The 22,215-nt window shown below is 42.0% G+C and overlaps 1 protein-coding gene and 1 long non-coding RNA gene across 3 annotated transcripts; both read right to left on the bottom strand.

Annotated features, from left to right (window-relative positions):
• Positions 1-3,400: 3,400 nt before the first annotated feature.
• LOC127600383 (uncharacterized) lies at positions 3,401-4,090 on the bottom strand. Its single transcript, XR_007962323.1, has 3 exons — positions 3,875-4,090; positions 3,611-3,724; positions 3,401-3,509 (listed from the first exon to the last, which is right to left on the bottom strand). It is a non-coding gene; the product is annotated as an uncharacterized LOC127600383 (long non-coding RNA).
• Positions 4,091-13,767: 9,677 nt separating this feature from the next.
• LOC127600332 (nuclear receptor coactivator 7) lies at positions 13,768-17,665 on the bottom strand. Of its 2 annotated transcripts, XM_052064833.1 has the most exons (7): positions 17,498-17,665; positions 16,583-16,748; positions 15,682-15,831; positions 15,389-15,541; positions 15,200-15,295; positions 15,034-15,107; positions 13,768-14,875 (listed from the first exon to the last, which is right to left on the bottom strand). In XM_052064833.1, exons 1-7 carry the CDS (start codon positions 17,521-17,523, stop codon positions 14,737-14,739), a joined length of 804 nt encoding a protein of 267 aa, XP_051920793.1. In that variant the 5' UTR covers positions 17,524-17,665; the 3' UTR covers positions 13,768-14,736. The 2 variants fall into 2 exon arrangements, with proteins under 2 accessions (XP_051920793.1, XP_051920792.1); XM_052064832.1 differs by lacking the exons at positions 16,583-16,748; positions 17,498-17,665 and adding an exon at positions 16,138-16,569.
• Positions 17,666-22,215: the final 4,550 nt, after the last annotated feature.

Raw genomic sequence — 22,215 nt, 5'->3', positions numbered from 1 at the left:
TGGGTGTATTTCGCAGATATAATAGATTTAGGTAGAAATCGGTTCCATCTCTCTTTGTTGTTGCCAGTAGTCTTTTCGCACTACGAACAGCTCTCTCGCTGAGACCATTTGACTGAGGGAATTCAGGGCTGCTCGTAACGTGTTCAAACTCCCATGACTCAGAAAAATCACGAAAGCTTTGACTGGTGAACTGAGTCCCATTGTCAGAATATATGCCGTGTAGATTTCATTTGAATCGACAGAGACCTCTTCAATTTCAGAGTTGTAATCACTGGCAGCGTGTGCCACAACCAATACTTCTTTGGACGCTGTGCTGCCATCATGGTGGTCGTCCTTTGGCCTTGTTGCAATGTAAAAGCGCAACAACGTGAGCTTTGCAGCCTCATACATATTGCCGATGGATTGGCAGGTTTCATCAGTTAGGAGGTTTTGTTTGAAATCCCACACCTCAAACTGAAAGTCCAATTCAGATCCTTTAGGAGAAATTCCATCGGGGAAAAATAGTTTCTTCCCTTCCTTGAGAATTTCTTTCAACCCAGCTTCTGTGGAGATTTGAAATTTTCTGGTACCCCCTCCCTGCTTCTCCCTCACCTGTTTGGTTATTTTTCCATCATTGTGTATCCATCCAATTGCAACATTTCTCGTTGTTTTCTGCCTCTTCGTCTGTCTTGCTTGTTGTGTCTTTGAGGAAGTGTCTTCTTTCCCGTCTTCTTTCCTGATTTTCATTTTTTCACGTAATTTTTCCAAAAGTCCATTTTTTCTTTTGGATGGGAGCTGTTGAGTCTTGCAAAAATTGAAGAGTGCTATACGGTCTCCATAGCACGGGACATAATTGGCAAGGGTGGCATCGTCCATCAGTGCTATGACATCACTGTCAATCTGCACAACAAGACAAATAGAAAAAATATACACTTAATCACCGTAACACATAATCGCTTAATTTTAAAGTATGAAGCACAAATGTAATACTAATCTCTACAATTGTAAACCAAATACACAGGCAAACATGTTGCAACTCTTCAATGTTGGAAACCGTTAAGAATGTACAAAGATACATTTATGCTTGAAAATTACTCTATAACCTATTTGTATTAGAATATGCAACTATGATAATAAAGTCCCTATTCAGACAGCAATTCATCAACTGTTGACTTCATTTATGCGTGCATGTGCACATACTTCAAATGATGTAGCCTTGAATTGCGGCACGTCACTACAGTACTTGCTACGACACGACCACAGGTGTGTTCAGTTCACGGCAATTAGGCTGCAACGATGCTCCAGACGGCCACTGTCATCCACACAAAGGGGTTCGATGTCGAGAGTTGTCACGTTGAGCCCGAGGCGATGAGAAATCGCCTCGTGCACAACAGAAAAAAACGAGGTGGATCCCCGGAGAAGCAGACAACGAAAAGATCTTGTGAGAACAAAGGGGTTTTAATAAAGAACAAAAGGAGCCCGAACAGGGAAAACGGTAACAGAAAGCGCTGGTCAAATAAGGACCAGGGAAAAAATAAGGAAGACAACAGAAAACGCTCGCGAAACGATAAAGGGCGAGGAACTACCGAGATAACAATTTGATCACAATATGAAGTATGCGAAGATTGAGGCCGTAAGGCAATAGGGCAGCGAGAAATTGTCAAACGACGAGAATAGCAAATAGAGAGCAATGGCACGGTAAGGAATTCTCCGGCAGTGAGATGACTGCCGGAGTCGCCTAATAAAGGCACGTAATCAGCCCGAAATAACGGGCAGGTGTGCCGAACAGGCGGCGGGGGAACCCGCCACCTGCTGGCGAGCACGCGACGTGACAAGAGTGATGTTGTTTTTAACAACGTTGTGTGGCGTCACAGGAACGTACCCATTTAAATTGGTTACGTTCTACTTATTCGCGAATGTAAACTGGGTGCATCCATTCATGACATTCGGACTAGCAACGGAGATACAAGCTTCATGGAGCACGTTAACTCCAAATGAAACAAACACGACGCACTGTTTACTCACCCTCTGCTCCTCCAAAAGTAGTGATGGGTCCATGAGGCCTCATGAGGCGTGTCGACACACTGACACACTGTGTTGATACTGTGCTGATACTGTGTCACTGACCACTGCCACCTGCTGGACCTTCAAGATCCCTGCATCCAACCCACTCAACAGACTTTACTGACTGATAATTTTTTTGTATATTGAACATATAAAATATACAATTCGGTAATAAATTGGCAAAAAGTGAAGGTAAGATATAAAAAAAGGAAAAGAAAATAGTCATCATCACAAATGTGTGTTCAAAGGAGTAGAAAGAAGTAAAAAAACCCTAGAGTCCTACCCCTTCTTATATATGAATTGATCATTTTTCAAAATTGAAAAGAAAGTCTACATATCAACAAATGCTTTTACCCTTATGTATGCTGTACTTATACATTTTTACAACTTTAGGTTTGTATATACAGTACATACTCATTGGAGCACAAGTATATGTCGATTTTCTCATATTCATAATGGATGCTACATTTCATTAATATATTAAATAATCTCATCAATGTATTCCTGATGTATTGCTATATTTCATGGGTGTATCGAATTTATTGGCTTAATTCTGATTTGTGTAGTTGTCTTGTACTACTCTCAAATTCATTTTTAATCTCAGCAAGAGAGTTACTCATTTTACTGGTCCGTTTCAGAATCATTCCACAGATTTACACCTATTACAGATACACTCCTTTGCGTGATGTTTGTTCGTGTTTTGGATTTTTCTGTTTAGGTTAGTACCCCTTAAATTATGACAACTTTCTCGAATTTTAAAAAGCTTCTGGATGTTTTGGCAAAGGAGGTTATTGTGTGCTTTGTACATTAATTGGGCGATTTTGAAGTCAACCAGGTCATGAGATTTCATTGTTTAATTTGATAAACAGTGGATTTGTGGGTTCTGTCTATTTGGAGCCAGTAACTTTTAAAACTACAATACAAAGCAATCAGAACACAGTGTTTTACTGGCATTTCCCCATATTTCCACACAATAGGTCAAATATGGAAGTAATAAAAGTGTGTACAAGGATTTCTTATTCAGCACATCCTTAGTTTTGGGAGGATCCCTATGGTTTGGGATATTTTTCTTTTATTATCTATTATGTAGCTGCCAGCACGGTTTTGCATCTACAACTGTTCCAAGACATTTTCATAAGGTCATTCATCGATTTGATGAAGTGTATACAATATCATTCACATCCATGCATTCATTTTGCAACATTCAATGTGTTCAAATAATGTGAAGATCATTTGAATGAGGATGCTTGTGGGCTTTGATTTCACATTTTTATTGAGAAAAATAAGATGCTCCAATGTTTTAAACTTCAGCCTGTTGCGTCTTTTACAAGCAATTTCTCCTGCTGTGAAGAACACGCGCTCACAAGGGACGGATGTGGCTGGCGTACAAAGGAACTCCTTTGCGAGGTGGGAGAGGTTTGGGAAAGAAGTGTGTTGGTCCTTCCAGTACAGCTGCTTCCTGGAACCTTGATTGTCAAACATGGAGTGGAGAGTCAACCAATAATTACTGATTGTCAATTAATCATCAACATGGCAACCGTGAAAAGATGAGTGAACGTTTGTATACCTGGCGTAATACCGGGTGTATCGCGAACTTCATTCTCATGCTTGGCCCGATAATGCCTCAGCATGGTGGAGGTGCTTCTGTTGGCGAATTGACTTGGCAAATTCGACATTTCACCTGTAATGAAATGTGAATAAGAAGTAACTAAGAGTTACCTTGAAATGTATTCGGATTAGAATGGTACAACACGTCAATAATCTGAGAGGCACTCGGCGCCGAGAGGCTCTCGGCGACAGAAGGCGATTTGAATAAATAAATAAATAATACCTTATTCTCCAGGACATCAAAATGGTCCCACACGGCGGATGATTTGCGTCTCTGCTCCATAATCGGCAAGGAAGGCAAGGCACGAACACGAAGTCTGCACTGACACGAGCTTCGACAAGCGAGCGTGAGTGAGGTCTGGCTTGTTTCGGCAGGTGTTCCTTATAAACACTGTGTGGCGGGCTTTTGCTGCGTCAACGCCCTCTGCACTGAGTCGACGCCCCCTGGCCTAAGTGGCGCAGCCTGTACTGTGCCAAGCAGCCGATGCAGTCTAAACTGCACCGGTGCAGTTCACGTGTCAATTAGCAGCCTGGACTGTGTCAACGCAGCCGATGTGTCAATTAGCAGCCTGGACTGTGTCAACACAGTCGATGTGTCAATTAGCAGCCTGGACTGTGTCAACGCAGCCGGTGTGTCAATTAGAAGCCTGGACTGTGTCAACGCAGTTCACGTGTCAATCACGTGACGTAATGAGCCAGCACATGCATCGACACGTGGTTTGCTCTGTGAGCCCGGCGCATGTGTCAATGCATCGGTGTCGCTGGACCCATCACTATCCAAAAGTGAAAGGATGTCCTCCGACACTCCTCGGCCACGCAAAAAGTCGCTGGGTGACGACATGATGTCCGTTCTTTCAAGTCACGCTACACGCTGACGGTCCCCCCACAATTCATAGCTCCACGAACGTCACAAAGTCAGAATTCTCACTTTAAAGTCAGAATTCTGAGATTAAAGTCAGAATTCTCACTTTAAAGTCAGAATTCTGAGATTAAAGTCAGAATTCTCACTTTAAAGTCAGAATTCTGAGATTAAAGTCAGAATTCTGAGATTAAAGTCAGAATTCTCACTTTAAAGTGAGAATTCTGAGATTAAAGTCAGAATTCTGAGAATAAAGTCAGAATCTTGCCAACCTTATTTTTTCTTTCTTCATTGGCCCTAATCCTCTTCCGTACTTTTGGAACACCCTGTAGTTTGCACTTTCGGACAGTCGGACACAGCCACTATTTGCCGTTCGGTTAATCACACTGCGACTGGGGACACAGAGCGCCAGTGGTGGCTGCATTCGGAAATGAATGGGAGCGGAGCGCACACTGCGTTTCCGAACATACACGCACGCACACTCACTCGCACGCCCACGCACGCACACACGCAAGCGCACGCACACACACGCACACAAACACACGCACACGCAAACGCACGCACACACGCGCACACGCACACACGCAAGCGCACACGCGCAAGCAAGCGCACACTCGCACACAAACACACACACACACACACACACACACACACACACACTCACACACACACACACACACACACGCGCGCGCGCGCGAGAACGCCCCAGATATACAATGCAACCAGAGGGCGCTAAATGCGAGCCTTTAAAAAGTGCCACTTCACGGCCGCTAAAGCCGAAAACAAACAGACATTGGCATTGTGTTGAAGACACAATGAATTGTACCGTCCTTCACCAGATGTCATTCATTCATTCATTCATCTTCCGAGCCGATTGATCGTCACTAGGGTCGCGGGGGGGTGCTGGAGCCTATCCCAGCTGTCTTCGGGCAGTAGGCGGGGGACACCCTGAATCGGTTGCCAGCCAATCGCAGGGCACATGTCCGCAAGATTTTCGGTTTATATAAGTGCAAATCCGTTTTATTTTTTTTAACAGAGGGAATAATTAGTGGCACTGTGTACTTACGTTGAAGAACTACAAAAGCTGACAAAAGTACCAATTCAACTCGTGTACTTCAGTAAAACTAAGAAATGAACAACTTCTGAAATGTTCTATCTGTGCCCAAAGCGGGAGGGGGGAGGGGCAGATTATTAGAAAATTGTATTTCATGACCACATGCAATACCTATTTTGATGGTATGGCACAAAAATAGGAACCTTTCTCTTCACTTAATTTTTCAGACTCTTTCATTCAAACTTACCTACTGCGGAAAAAAATGTCATGTCACATAACAGTTACACTGTTGTTGAGCTAGCTCGGTTTGACTTTTATGCTATCGAAACCATGTGTTAACTGAAAAAAAAAGTGTGAGTGTCTGAGTCTTCTTTTTTTTAGATTATAGGAAAAATATTTGAATGCCAAAAGCTCATACATGTTAGGCACAAGACACAACACATCTATATACAGCACGTTTACCATACATTCATTCATTCATCTTCCGAACCACTTTATCCTCACTAGGGTTGTGGGGGGTGCTGGAGCCTATCTATCCCAGTTGTCTTCGGGCAGTACACCCCGAATTGATTGCCAGCCAATCGCAAGGCACACAGAGACGAACAACCATGCACGCCCACACCCACATCTAGGGACAATTTAGAGTGACCAATCAGCCTGCCATGCATGTTTTTGGAATGTGGGAGGAAACCGGAGTACCTGGAGAAAACCCACGCACGCCTGGGGAGAACATGCAAACTCCACACAGGGAGGCCGGCGCTGGAATTGAACTCGGTACCTCTGCACTGTGAAGTCGACATGCTAACCACTGGACTACCGGGCCGCCCTAGCCCGCTTACCATTCACCACAAATCATTCTTGTTGCCAGCAATCTCAAGTGTGTGTGACCTGATCCAACAAACTTGTTTGAAATAGATAGATACGTAGAAAAAAACTCCTCCACGATGTTCCTTACTGCTGTAAAACAAGAAGAAGTATCAAATATTATAAAAACGTTTAAAAATAAAAAGTCAACTGATTGCTTTAATATTGATATGACAAAAATCAAGCAGATTATAGAATATGTAGTGCGACCTTTCACGCACATATGCAACCTGTCATTCAAAGTGAATGAGTAAATCGCTTGCTGAGTTCAAAAACAAATTCAAAAAAATAGTACAAACAACCTACATCAATCAGAGTTAAAATGATAAATTCTAAACATTAAATATAATGATAAATCAGAACTAAGTTGATAAATAGAGAAAGGTATTGAAATATCCATTAGGAATACAAGAGAAAAAACACATAACGGGGTCGGACTAGATAGGTTTTTTACTTCATCCTACTGCCTTGAACATAATAACTGTGTTGAATGAAGACTGATTTCTTTCTTTTTACTTTTTTATCTACCTTATTTTCTGTCAAATTATTACTTTGACAACGATGGCTGTTTGAAAGTGCTCTATAAATACTGTTGACTTGACTTTATATGTTTTATGTTCAATAAACAAACAAACTTTATTTAGGCTACCCCTATCCCTTTTTAAAGGTTGTGTCATCTGTTCTCCTGATCATCTTTTACTTGGTAGTTTTAACTGTGTTTTGTCTTTTCTATTTTTGTAAGTCAAAATCATTTTGACCTATGATACTGTTATTCTGGAATGGCCCGGATGCGATTTTTTTGGGCATGATTAGTCACATCCAATAAATGTAACTTTAAGGCTCATATATATAGCCTTGATCACTCAGTGTTATGCTTTCTCTGATAAATGAACAATTTAACTTCAGAGTAAGGGATACCAGAACCATTGTGCTATGACAAACATAGTCCTCCAGACCCCTTGATAGCAGGTGAGTAGCCAGGTGTGAGCCCAATCGATCACCTGCTGGCATAGATCGGGGGTCGGCAGCACGCAGCTCCAGAGCCGCAAGCGGCTATTTAGCACCATCGAGTGGCTCCCTGGAGCTTTATATAAAGTATAAAAATGGTAAAAGATGTGTGAGGGAAATTTATTTTTTGTTTTAAATATGGCTTCTGTAGGAGTAAAAACATGACACAAACATTCTTAACGTTTCCCATGCTGTAAAAATGTGTTGAATAAATATTACACTTCAACGTTTCTGTCAAAGACGATTTGCATCATAGACTGCGACACCTGTTTCTATTGGCAGGGTGGGATGAAGGAAAGGTGGCTGTTGCAAAAAAAAATTAAAAATATACTTTTTTTAAAAACGGCATTTTGCGTACAATTCACTGAGGGTACTGGCAAAGACAATCTGTCGGGCCGTGAAAAGCATTTTTAAAACGGTACACGTGAGCTACGATAGTCAAAAACACTGCAAAAATGTGTCCCATGCCTCTACGTCAGATCTCGACGAAGTAGGTAGGCATGTGTCTGTAAGTGTGTCGTGTCGATCGTGGTAGGTTGATTGAACGAAAAGTAGATCTTCGGTCAAAAAAGGCTGGGCACCCCAGCTATACAGAATGCACTGCATGGAAAAAAAAACATTTAATCATGAAGGCTCATGTGTAATTGTAGCAAACTTAGTCATTTTGATAGTATGCTAATATAGCTTATAAAGATATAGATCCACGTTGTAGCTCCGAAAAACGAAGAGCTGTGGTGTTCTTTTTTAAAAACGTGTACTTTATTTATGCTTTTAATAGTCTCAACAAAACACAGGCACGTCTGCGACCTGCCGCTCTCCTCTCGTTCGACTCCAGAGGCATTCAAAGACAGCCTCCGAAAAACGGAAATTAATGATCACTTCAATGACACTAAGAAAAGCAAAATTAATGCGCCAAAACAGAAAATGAAGCAAGGAAATCACAAAATAAATTCTATGGGGCGTTTGTGAACACACAACAAAGGAATGAATAACAAACAATTCTGAGACAGTCCGGTCTCCTACATACAGCATGTGTTTCCTTCATTGTAAGTTTTATAGAAGACTTTTATTTTTTTGCAGCTCCAGACATATTTGTTTTTTTGTTTGTTTGTTTGTTTGTTTGTTTGTTTTTGACCTATATGGCTCTTTCAACATTTTGGGTTGCCGACCCCTGGAATAGATCAACAAATACAAACAAACAATTCACTAGGCAACCACTTGGTGGACACGTCTCACCATTTGCTTGCTTCACCTGTTGTTCTGCCACTCCAACAACCTTGTTCAGTAAAAGGATGGGTTCTGGTTCCTTGACTTCAAGGTCGTAAATACGAGACAGGGCATCTGGTTTGACATTGCGAGACCCCGGGCGGTAAGAGAGTGAAAAGCAGAAACGAAAAAAAAAAAAACAATGACCACCTGGCTTGGCGTGAGTTTAGTCTCCTGGCCTGTTTGATGTACTCACGGTTTTTGTGTTCTTCCCACACAATGAATGGATGTTGTGCTCCCTTCAGCTAATGTCTCCAATCCTTTAAGGCAGTGCGGATCAATTATTTTCTGTTATACCACCCCAACACTCTCTGCCACGTCGATAATTATCATTTGTCTATAAAATCGTTACAAGTACACTTCTGCATTACATTGTACCAATATTAACATTAAAGAAAAAAGAAATATAGTTTGGCGGCCTGGTAGTCCAGTGGTTAGTACGTTGATTTCACAGTGCAGCTCCGGCCTCCCTGTGTGGAGTTTGCATGTTCTCCCCGGGCCTGCGTGGGTTTTCTCCAGGTTCTCCGGTTTCCTCCCACGTTTCAAAAACATGCATGGCAGGCTGATTGAACAATCTAAATTGTCCCTAGGTGTGAGCGTGGGCGTGGATGGTTGTTCGTTTCTGTGTGCCCTGCGATTGGCTGGCAACCGATACAGGGTGTCCCCCGCCTACTGCCCGAAGACAGCTAGGATAGGCTCCAGCACCCCCCGCGACCCTACTGATGAAGCGGTTCAGAAATTGAATGAATGAATATAGTTAAATATACAGCAAATAATAACTTTATCAACATTGTTAGTCTGAAAACAGAAAAGATTTTAAATGCATCAATTTGCCTGGAAAAAAACATCCCTGTTTAAACATTTTTAACCAACTTGTTGAACTTATTACACCACTTTGAACCATTGCACCATTCTGAAAATTAAAATTAAATAAATTCAAATTCAGTTCTGTCATGATTTGGTTTGAGAATAACAGGTGGCACTGTAGGGCTCCCCCTGCACCTGCACACCTGTTTGTTGTTATGTACCGTATTTTCACGACTATAAGGCGCCATTAAAAGTCTTAAATTTTCTCCAAAATGGAGAGGACGCCTTATGGTGCGGAGCGTCTTTTGTATGCGCTGAGTTCCAAAATCTAACTGACAGCCGGCACGCTGTTTATATAGAGAAAAGGCGGAAGTGACTGTGGCCAGGCATGCGGGAAAGAAGTCGGCCAATCAGGGAAGGGTGGGCGTGTATATAACATATATGGAGAGAGAGAGAGAGAGAGAGAGAGAGAGAGAGAGAGAGAGAGAGAGGGGACAGGCTGGGGAGCAGTCCGCCAATGGGTGAAGGGTGGGCGTGTAAGTGGACGCTAAAGGGGCTTGGCCTTGGCCTCGCTCCTTGGCCTTGGCCTTGGCCTCGGGTTGCCGGTCCTTGGACACAACACTGCCATGGATCTGGCAGGGTGAGAATAGGTGCTGATGTGAAGTGACGCCTGACGGTTTGGAATGCCTCGTCCGCTTCTGGAGACCAGTGGAAATGAACCTGAGCAGAGGTCAGACCATGAAGAGGAGCAGGAATTTTACTAAAATTCCAAACAAAGTTTCTGTCGAAGTTTGCAAATCCCAGAAACTGTTGCAGCGGGCTCACATGATGCTGATGTCTAAATCTGTGGGATATATGAATGTCATCCAGAAAAACATAGACAAACTGGTCCAGGAAGTCTCTGAGCACATCATTGATCATGGCCCGGAAGACCGCAGGGGAATTCGTTAGGCCAAAGGGCATTCCTCGGTATCCGTAGTGACCTGAGGCAGTATTCAATCCGGTGTTCATCTCATCTCCCTTTCTAATTCGGATGACATGATATGCATTTCGTAAATCTGGTTTCGTAAAAATGATGGTCTGCTGGAGCTGATCAAAGACAGATGACATTAGAGGGAGTGGATAGCGATTATTTTTCGTGATTTCATTGACAGGACTGTCGTCAATACATAGTCTTAAGGACCCATCATTCTTGCCTATAAAGAAGAATCCAGCTCCAGCAGGAGATGATGACGGATCTTAGGACATGGTACTGGAGTCCTGTAACAGGATGCGATGCCTACAGCACTAATAATAGTGCCCCCTTCCCCCAATCGACCCACCAACCCACCCACAAGTCTTACCTTGTAGACACTTGCTCCCACAGTTCTTTCCCCACCCCAGAATCTTGCTGGTAGGCCAATCTACATTTGGGCATTTGGGTTGTGGCTTCTGAACCACGGATATCCTAGCACCAGAGTGTTCAGGGGAATGGTACAGATAAAAGCACATCAGATCACTGGGATTGTCTATGGCCACCTGCCTCAACTGGCGGACCGTGATCCACTACCGGACCGCCGACCTCCTCTCTCCGGACCCTTGGCAAATTGTATAAGATAATAATTTATAAAGTGGTTTTTACGTTTTACATTTTATATTTGTGGACTATAATCTCCACAAAAAGTTAAAAAATTATCCCCTGTATTCTTTGCGTACACTCACTGATGTATTGCAGAGGACCGCAGCAGCGCGACTGTGTGTTGTTTTATGTTTGACTAACTGGAGACCCTGGCTGAGCAGGGCATGTCGGCGATAACGATGCGCTGATTGGCTCCTCTGAACTTAAGGTGTGCCCACACATAAGCGTCAGCACGCGTCTATCCCAATACACACACATTCAAAATGGATGATTGTGTCAAGAAACAGACGCGTGCGCAACGCCACAGTGTGCTCACAGCTTCAGCCCAGGAGAGCCGCACACAGACAGTTAGACAAGACGAATCGCGGGAGGTTCCGATTGTGTGCACTTTTGCTTCCTTATACCTGGGGATCTTTGCAGCTGTTTAACAGCAGAACACCGCAACATGGTAAATGAACATCACAATGGCGTCATCTAAATTTGCTACAAAGAGAAAGGTGGACAGTGAAAATCGTCGTGAAAATGGACTGACAAGTATGCTTTCATTCTACCTCTGTCGAGCACCAAGCCATTGTGTCTAATATGCCTAAAGAGGGTAGCTCTGGTGAAGAGTCGAAATATTAAAATGAGTATTTTGTTTTGTTTTTGTTAAATTAAGGGAAAAAAGACAACTACTGTTTAACAAAGTTAAAGTAAAATGTCTCATTTCCCTAAAAGGGCTATTTCTATCATTAAGCAGACACAACTTAACAAAACAAAAGAGTTCCTGTGCCTCAACACAATCTTTATTTTCATGCACCCCATTATTGGTTGGTTGTGAGGAGTGTTGATTTGTATAAGCTTTGCTTGACCATACTAAATGGGCATATAGCTCTGCTCCCCATGACCGTCCTGCATGGGACCAGACCTTGGTCTTATTAAAAAAATAAAATAAAAAAGTGGACCTACAGCATTTGTAGTTGAGGACCACTGGTCTATTGTGATGGCTATGGGTTCTGTGACATGCGTTATGGTGAATATCTATCCATCCATTTTCTGATCTGCTTTATACTCACAAGGGTCATGGGGCCTGCTTGAGCGTATCCCAGCTGTCTTCAGGCAGTTAGTCGGGGGACACCCTGAACCGGTTGTTATCCAATCGCAGGGCACAAAACCATCCACGCTCACACTCATACCTAGGGACAATTTCGAGTGTTCAATCAGCCTACCATGCATGTTTTTGGAATGTGGGAGGAAACCGGAGACACAGCATCACGCAGACACAGGGAGAACATGCAAACTCCACACAGGAAGGCCACAGCTGGAATCGAACCCGGTACCTCTACACTGTGAGGTCGACGTGCTAACCATTGGACCACCGATGTGCCATTATTATTATTTTATAAATAAAGGACATTATGAAGGAATGATTGAGGCTCCGGGCACCAAGTGGGAAATCATGAAGGCACCTTTGGCTCGGTCAGTGGGGAATGCCTGATGTGACAATTCAAAATGCATTTGACAGTCTATGAAAAATGACTGGCACAGTCCTGGCTCTTCCGAAAAACACTCAGAGAACCTAGTCGGATTCTAGCTCCAACATGGGAGATAGCGTGAACCGGAGCCAGTGGTGCAGGCTGGGTCTGAGTCTTGGGGGCTTCCGTGGTTGCTGTGAGGGCTTCCTTGAAGCTCTCCTGGCTGTGGGCGAGCCCCTTGACTCCCTGGTGTAATGCAGCCACCTGCTCCTTCTATTGAGACAAGCAAGTTTCCTGTGCAGACAGAGCTGCAGCGAGCTTCTCTGGCTCCGCTGTGTGCATTCTGGCCAGTGTGTACTGTCAGAACAAGATTTAGACGCAGGGCACGTTGGCAGGGTTCAAAGTAAAAATATATGTTCATTTGAGAATCAGCGACTGACAACACAAAATGGCAAAGCTGTGGAAACAAGGGAAGGAATAGTCAGATCTGCAGCAAGAAGCCAGAGTTCATGCACAAGGACGAAACACACAGGCACAGGACAAACCGAGACAAAGACTGTTTAAACACAAGGTAAGGGGCAATAGGTGGAAACAATCAAGGTGGGTCTGACAATCAGACATCAGACTGGCATAGGAGGAACAGTAAGTGACCTGAATGGACAGGACAGTCATTCTTTCAAAATAATACAGGAAGTAACCAGAGAAACACAAGCAACCCAAAAGTTTGAAATGTTTTGGACATACAACTTCAGGTCTGAATGAAGCTTCATGGTTGCCATCCTGGAAATCCTTAAAACTGGCCTCTGCAGTGCGTGGATGGTGTATTACTGTGATGCACAGTACAGGGATTTGGAACTTAAATGCTGGCGAAAGCCACAACAAATAAATGACAACAATGTTATTTTAAATATGGAGAAAATATGTGCTTGTGCACATATTTAATATGTCATTTTTGGAAATACATTTTGACTAGCAATATTTTCATTGTTTTTGTGTTCAGGGAAAGTAGAATGGTGCCAAAAATGCAGTAGGGGCAGTTGCCAGTGGTTCTTACTGAGGTCCAAACCTATTGTGTCATTAAAAAAAAAACTTAAATTGATTCAAACCAACAGCATGAGCATTGCGATGCATTCTGGTATTTGTTTTACAGGTGGTGTATGTGTTAATTCGATAAAAAAAATTGTGGTCCAAATAAATATGCTATTTTATTCAGTGTCAGTAGTAAAGACATTGCTTTGATAGTAGTTCCAAACAAAAACACTAGCAGTGCCAGCACCACCAGGGAATGTTAAAGAAAGAGAAAAAGAAAGGAAAAGAAAGAAAGATTTGTTTCTTAAATGCTAAAATGCAAAAAGACAATACATAAAAAAACATGTTTTGTCAACATTTTACCCATATTAAAGTCACAGGAAAAACATTACAAAATACAGCAACTGTCGGCAGTGCGATTCATTTCCAATTCAAATAGCACACATCACAGATATTGTATTGTCCTTAGAAAATTGAGAACTTGAATTTCATTTGACCTCATAGGCCTTCACCAGCAACTGTGGTTCTTCAATCCAGTTTGGCACTGATCTTCGAGTGATTCTCCGTGTGAAGTTAAAACAAAACCACTTTGAGGCACATCATCATTAAAGTGGTTTTACAACATATCATTCCCCTTAAAGGGTATGTATATCAATGTCGGAAACAGCTCAGGTCCGCATACTGTAAACATAGCTTTAAGTTACACGCAAACATGCCTGTTCAACATACATACAAGTATGATTATTTCTCATTTCTTTTCATCCTAAAGGTGCTTTGTTTTCACAAAGTTTCTTACCCAACAGGTTTAGGAACTTTGAATTGTAATCCTCTCCAAAAAACAGGAGGGCATGGAAGGCTTAAGGCTTAGTGTAGGTGTCTGATGGCAGGCAGTAGTTTAAGGCATCAGTGCCGTGAATCACAGGATTCGATGCAACCCGCCGTCTTTTAGTCAGAATAATCTCAGACGGTAAACAGCAGCCTGAGAGGCATTATTACATCCGCTGCTCATTCAGTGCCACCCACTCACATTTAGCTACTGCTGGCCACATACAGTCCAGCGGTATTTGGGGGAAGCATCCACCCTCATCTTTCCTATTTATTTCCATTATTATTCAGATGTTGTTGTTCAGTTCCGCACTGTCCAGACCTCAAGATCTTGAATGATGAAGTCTTTCTGTGTGGAGAGCGGTGCGTTGCGGAATGTGGGACATGAAAAGCTGGACCCCCGGTACAGATCTGCGTCTATCCAAAGGCCAAATTCTCCCCTATATTAAGCAAATAAGCATATCCGGTGAGACCAAACAATCAAGTCATATTTAGACGTCTCACACATTGCCGTCAAATATAATCGTAATTGAGTCTTGTTTCTTCCATTGTGATGCTCTCCTACTTTTCATATAAATTCTGAGTAATTGCAACCTACCCTCCACCTCCAAGATGAAGAGACTCCAGGTTACCGCTGACAAAGTAGGAGTTCTCTCCAGTCCACTTATAAGCCTGGATGATTGGCAAATTGAAAGACATGGGACATTTGCACTTTCGGGCCATTCACTGCTTAAGTGTGGTCAAACGAATAATGGAGATTGTACCTGGAAGTCAGGGTTGAAGGTGAACAGAAAAGTTTCACCTGTTCCATAGCAATATTTGCTTACTCTAAACGGATCAGATGAAAAGGCTCCAAAAACCTGAAACCAGAAAGACAGATTGAACATGGTGACATGTTTTCAATAGAAACTGTGTATTCATCTTACTACTTCTAGCACAGCCCAGATCCAAACCTTTTTCTGCATGTCTTTGACAACCAGCAGCACGGGACTATCCAAACCTGCCATATTTCTGTAGAGTGTCTTTAGGCTGCTCCCATGGACAGCGGTACTGTAGACCAGTTGCCACCGATAGCCTTGTGTCCTTTCTGGCATGTGAGATGCAATCTGTGAGGAAAAACAGGCCGTCAGTCACATCAGTGATGCTTGTTGTTCAGACAGTTATCAGGAAAAATACTCTTAGTGGAACCAGTTCAGTCATTTTCTCTTCTTGCTTCAGTTTGAAGTCAATGAAAGGCAACACTTACACTTAGTAGATGTCTGTCGTCCAGAAGCTCGCTATAATCACTAAGTACAGGGAGAATATTCTTCACTTCATCCTGGTACTCGGGTTCCTCTGTATCAGAGTCTGAACTGCACAGACTCAAACGGCGCTTTGGGTCTTTTCCAGTGATAATCTGGAACAGAGCAACAGGCAAAAATTAAGTCGATAGCACTGATTAAAATATGGTGTACTGTCATTGCTTGTATGTTTTTTGATTGTCTTCGGCCATCCTTACAGTAGTTGCCACTGCATCATAGCTGAAAAGTAAACATCTCAACATGTCATTCCAAATTAGATTTATACTTTACATGCTAAAATCAGTCATAAACAAAAAAAAAAGAAAAAAAAAAGAAAAATCGGTAAACCAGCTTCCTTCCTACTATCCCAAGAATAGGGTTTCATCCAAAACATAATCAAATTTAGCATAATGGTAATTTACCTGAACGTAGGGCTCCATTTGGTCACTGGCAAAGTAAAACACCATGACATTGTCTGGTAATGCCTTCTTAGCTCCAAATTTCTTTGTCAGATGCTCTTCTTTGCTATGCCACATTTTATCAAACTGCCCTAACCCACCACGTGTGGTACTCGATTGGTGAGAAGAAAAAATGAGGGCTCCCAGCGCTGCCACACGACATGGTTTCTTTTTCTTGTAAACCAGGAAGAGGGGCGGTATAATTTGTCGATGATGGGAAGTAGTCAGAGAAAGGATGTCCATATAGAGAGAGAGTGGGAGTTGCCACTGCTGGGACCAAGCCAACATTGCTGAAAGGTTCTCTAGCTTGCCACGTTAGGCGATTACAGGATGTACGCTGATTCTTTGGACCACAATGAAACAAAACAAACATCAAGTAACATAACAACATGTTTGTAGAAACACTTACACCCCAATTTGTTGCTACAGGATTGCTTAGCTGTTTACTTGGAGGCCCCTTGTTCTTCTTTCCTCCATGACACAGATTCTGAAAATGGGGTTTGCTGTTCTTATTGTTGCTGTTTGTGCACATATCTGGTGACCATTGTACAAAGAAGGTGTAGAGGTGGTCAACCCTAAACAGAAGGACAGTGGGCCTGGTTACATCATAGAAAAAAAACAATGTTCCGAAAAAAAAAAGTACCAGCAGTTAATATATACACTTTCCAGCCACAGCATGAAGTACACTTGCACAATGTAATGCCAAAATGTTACTGTTATATGGCACTGCAGCATGATAAGTATTTCTAAGGATCAGGATGTCTCCTCTAATCCAGCTAAATAAGGTAATCTAAATACATGTAACATCTCCCCAACCATGATAATGACACATCATAGAGTCGTTAATACATTTCTGCAGCATTATCTTGATAAAAATGCCGTATGTAGTTCATCTTATATTTATTTATTAATTATATCGTACACATAATTAAAAAAAAAGATGACCAAAGTTAAAATGTGAAAGTTACGATAGCAGTGTTGCCTCCAAGTGTTGAATGAAAACTGCATGGAGCAAAACTGAGACTATCTGTTCAGACATGCATATTTCAGAAAAATAAGGGTCACCTTAAATATCTTGAGTATGAATCATACACATTTGAAGAAGCATTGCAGTCATACTTTGCTCGTGCAGTCATGACAAAAAGAGCTCTTTGTTGAGGCCTGTACATGTAATCGTCATTCCGTACAAACAATCTGCTCTGCAACTACCATGCGTTAACAAAAATATCTCCCTTCTTCGCTTCCGGCACACACATGCAACATACAAGTATTAAGAATCCGTGAAAAAATAGCTTCAGTGTCCTCAAATATGCTCTTCACTTACTCCCCAACACTGTAGGCAACTCCCATGGTCGACTGGAAAAGTACAGCTGGTGGTGATGTGGAAAGGGGAGAGGGCAAAGGATGGTGTTTGGAGGCTCAATGCTGAAGCAGCATGTCCACACTGTGCCTGTGTGGGAGCTCCTGTTTTATACCATTGGAACGGTGCTGAGTTAAGCCCCTTTTGACCACAAGCCCTCCCTTTCTCTTTGAAAACTCTTCTTGTCCCGTTCTGCACAAGTATTTCGCAATGGGGGCTGGAAACACATGTTAGCGATTAACTTGACGTGCTCCCTGTCCCTGTCGTTGTGTGTGGAGTTCAGTGAGTTAATGTGTCAAAGCTGTGACTCCGTGATTGTGTGGCATTTTAAAGCCAGAGTGTTGCGGATAAAGAAGAAACCCCTGATGGTTTCTACATTGTATATACATTTCAACGACTTAAAGCATGTACATATCAGAATTGATATCTATGTGTGTGCTAAAGACGACACAATTTAGTTTGAGGGGGCTGCAAGCAAACCCCCCCGCACCTCTACAAGGAACACCTTCCTCAGAAGCAACCTGACACCTCTCCACAAACACTCCCAATTTGCAACATTTCTTGTGTGTCTTCTACTCCGCGGCATCCTGATAATTTTTTTTTTCATTTCTCGTGGGTCCTTGAATTCCGCTCTTTCCACGCTCCCTGCCAAGACTTAGAACTAAGTGTTCCAGCCAAGTCAGAATGAGGTAATCCTGATAGACTGAGCATTTGTCAGTTTTTCTTTTGATTTATCTTTCTCCTTTTTGGTTTATTCTCTCAGACGCATGTATGTTCGCAATATGGAAACATGCATTCATTCATTTGGGGATTGGTAGGAAAAACCTATTTCAGAAGTCACACACAAAAGTCAAAAGTCACAAAAAACTCAGTTTCGCACGAGATGCTTGTAATTTCACTATCAAATGAAAGTTCTGCTAATCACATAGGTGCAGTGTGTGAACAATGAAGGACACAAGGTGATATATTGTATGTCTTAAAAACAATAGCCCAATTTAACGGATTTAACCGACAGAAAAAAGGACATCCAGCACTTTGTAATTGATCCTCATCTGTTAAAAGAGTGAACACATCTGTTTCTCATTGGGTTTGTTATTTTTTTTTTCTCTCTATCTCTTTGCAGTCTCTCAGTTCTTTCTGTCCTACTTTCAGGCTGAAAAAGGGTGTAAAGGAAGCCTCGGGAAAAAAAAACTGGCCTATAGAAAATGATATATTGTTGGAGAAGACGAGAGGGGGTTGCTGCGGTCTGCAGTAAGGCAGAGCTCAGATTCCTAGCCTGAAAGTTTTTTTTAACCTTATTTAAGGTTCAGGATTTTTTTTTCTTGGGGGCCGCAAGAAGGGGATGGGACTATGAGAGATGTGTATTTGTTCACGTTTTATCTACTGCTAAAAGTAAATACTAGTGTACAAAAGGTCAAACAATCCTGTTTCCACACCAGTTATTGGCAAACTGTTGAACATCACTAAGTTGCTTATGATCAATTTGAACCGTTTACATTTTTGTCAGTCCCACCACAGTTTCCTTATCTAAAAATAATACTCATACCTACCTCATTAATACCACCAGATTTACACTGCACTTCTTAACAGTCCTCTTTGCTTCAGTGAATCTCCTGTGGTTTCAAGTAACCTATATCTCTGTGTATGTGACAACCCGCATGTGCACATGCTGAAAACATTGACCTCAACAACTGTATTCCCGTACAAAGTCACGAGTGAAAAGGTCAACAGGGATGTATGCTTGCCATTTCTCCAGTGTTCATGCCTGTGATTTTACAAACATGAATGCAATGCAAAACAAAACAGCAAATCAACAACAGCAACTTGCCAAACACAAGACAAACAATGAAAGACAACGTCATTTCCTCCCGGGGGAGGTACCTCAGTGGGGAAGATTGTACTCATTGCGGGTTTTTTTTCTTATGCTGTTGTGTGTATTGTTTTTTTTAAGTGTGCGCTTGTGTCTCGTAATCTGAAGTGTTTTTATTTGCTGTTGCGTTTAGTATTTGTTTTTTTTATGCTGTGTAGATATTTGATATTTTTTTCAAATTTGATGTATTTTTTTTTACATTGATGTGTTTAGTTATTTGTTATAGTGCTTTTAAATGTGCTGTGGTTGTTTTTTTCCTGCTGTGTTTAGTACTAGTTTATTCGGCTGTCTTAAGCACATTTCTTTTGTCACTATTGGCTATTTTTGCAAGATTCTTCACACAAATAAGAAAGCCATTCAGCAAAATAGCAAAACATAGTGGTTTACTCGCAGAGGCAAATAAATCCTACTTTTCAAAACTTTGTTGAAATGCTCTTTTCAATCAAATAATTAACACAATCCATCATATTAGTCAGCACACAATGTGCCAACTACACACTGATGGGAAGAATGAAAAACACATCTGGCCTTTGATTTCTCTCTGAACAAGGTAAGCTATGTCAATATGGAGTCATATTTTTGTGATCATTCTGGATCGAAATTATCAAGTATTTCTATTCAAGTTGTTTACTGTGAACATCAAAACAAACATTAATCTGTTTTTCCATGTCAAAACACACAGCAACCCCACCCCTCCCTAGTGGTGGAATCCTCAAGCAATTGAATTGTCATGAATGAAAGGGAGGGAATAAAGTGTGGTCCACTGCGTGTCTTTCCTTTGTGTCATTCGATGGTCTGCATGTGCCTCTTTGCACAACCTACACCTTGGGTCTTGTCTGGTGTGGTATATCTGGGCTTCAATGGCTCTGGTGCTCAGGGCCTGCTCCTGAGCAGCCAGGATGAGTGCCTCTGTGTTGTCCTTCAGGCCAGCCCTCTCTAGCCACTGATAGGACTTCTTGAGATCAGCCACTTCAGTTATGGTCCGGTACAATTTGTCATTTGTCGGCTTCACCTGACGTGCCACAACAAGCATGAAATGCGGATTATGATGGGTTGGCCTTAGCGTTGCATTCAAATGTCCATGCAGTTTCAAGTAGGAAAAACCTATATCATTGATTTCGAGATATGAATTTCCTGAATGTTTATATAGAGATAGAGCTACAAAAGCAATAAACCGTTCAGCCACACAGCAAATATGACCAGCTCTAGCCGGTACAGCTTCAGGAGTCAACCGAAGGACACTGGCAAATGTCCTATAATGTAGTAGACAAACACACACACACACAAACACACACTTCCAACTTACTTTGGGGCATGATAGACTGTTGCACATTTTATATTTTTAATGTCTGAGTGATGAACACCTCAACAACTGGGACAAGTGTTTGTCTTTCCTTGGTCTAATCCAAATTTTCCTTATTCAATTCAAATCTATCTTCAGACTACATTGGGACGCTATTGTGTGCTGTGGGTATTTTGGGATGGATATGTTTATGCAGCTTTCCTTAAGAAAGATGTAAAATAGGTGAATAAATGTATGTACACATTCACAACAATAAGCGATTGTATGCACTTATTCTGACATTGAATTGCTGCCACTTCCGGTGTCTGACTTTGCAATGTGACAACAAAATCTCGCTCGCTCTGCAGGAATGTGTACATGGAAAACATTACCTAAAACACGCTAACAAAACATTTCAGTGGAACAGACTACGGCCAATTTTAACAATATGCTTAAAGACATGTACCGGTAAATAAGAATGATCTACTGGTAAGTGGGTACTGTGCGTGATTGGTTAGCACGTCTGCCTCACAGTGCAGAAGTGCAGGGTTCTATTCTGGCCTTCCTGTGTGATGTTTGCATGTTCTCCCTGTGTCTGCATGTGTTTTCTCCGGGTACTCCGGGTTCCTCCCAGATTCAAAAAACATACATGGTCGATTCATTGAACACTTCAAATGATCCCTGTCATGGTTTGCTTTGTCTTTGTTTTGTTCCTTGAGTGTTTCAGCACAAGCTGGAGTGTGAGGCGTCACCTTCCAGCGGTGCACCTGTGCTGTATCAATGCAATCTGTGCTGCCTACTTAAGACACCGACCACCTGTCTCCTTCGTCGGACTATTGCTCTTGTTCACCGTTTTGCCCCCGTGCTTTGTTATGTCTCGTTCATGCTGCTGGTCACCCTTCTCATCATAGTCGTTCAAGTTTGTGGGTATTTGTTGCGTCTTGGTATTGCACTTGGTTTCGTTTCTTGTACTAACTAGTGATGGGTCCGTGAGGCCTCATGAGGCGTGTGGACACAATGACACACTATGTTGATACTGTGCTCATACTGTGTCACTGACCACTGCCACCTGCTGGACCTTCAAAATCCCTGCAGCCAACCCACTTGACAGACTGAACTGACTGATTTGATGATGAAGTGTATACAATGCACTACCTCACTTTATCCACAATAGCCACAAGTGCCATTGTTTATGTTGTTTATGCTTTTTATATCGTCAATACTGTTTATCCTGTTCAGATTACATGTCTTTTTTATACAGTTTAGCTGCTATCCTTTCTTAGCTGTGTGTTTAATGCACAGCATGTTTGCATGCATATATGCACTGAGGATTGAGAGGAAGAAATTTCATCTATTCTGCATGTCATACATAAAGCATATTTGACAATAAAGATGACCTTGACCCTTGACAATATCATTCACATCCATGCATTCATATTGTATCATTCAATGTGTTTCAATAATGTGGAAATCATGTGAATGAGGATGCTTGTGGGCTTTGTCTTCACAAATTTTGATTTAGAAAGTATA

This window comes from Hippocampus zosterae, chromosome 5 (assembly GCF_025434085.1).
Source record: "Hippocampus zosterae strain Florida chromosome 5, ASM2543408v3, whole genome shotgun sequence".
Lineage (NCBI taxonomy): Eukaryota > Metazoa > Chordata > Actinopteri > Syngnathiformes > Syngnathidae > Hippocampus > Hippocampus zosterae.
Note: the sequence above shows the minus strand (reverse complement) of the source record. Positions and strands in the feature narration are given on the sequence as shown.

What these genes read in the sequence shown, in the direction of transcription:
- LOC127600332 (XM_052064832.1), bottom strand. Translation starts at nt 16,461, where the DNA reads ATGTTGGCTTGGTCCCAGCAGTGGCAACTCCCACTCTCTCTCTATATG. An exon ending in AAATGGAGCCCTACGTTCAG is followed by an intron (nt 15,832 to 16,137) that starts GTAAATTACCAT and finishes GCTCTGTTCCAG; the next exon opens with ATTATCACTGGAAAAGACCC. An exon ending in TCAAAGACATGCAGAAAAAG is followed by an intron (nt 15,296 to 15,388) that starts GTTTGGATCTGG and finishes TTCTGGTTTCAG; the next exon opens with GTTTTTGGAGCCTTTTCATC.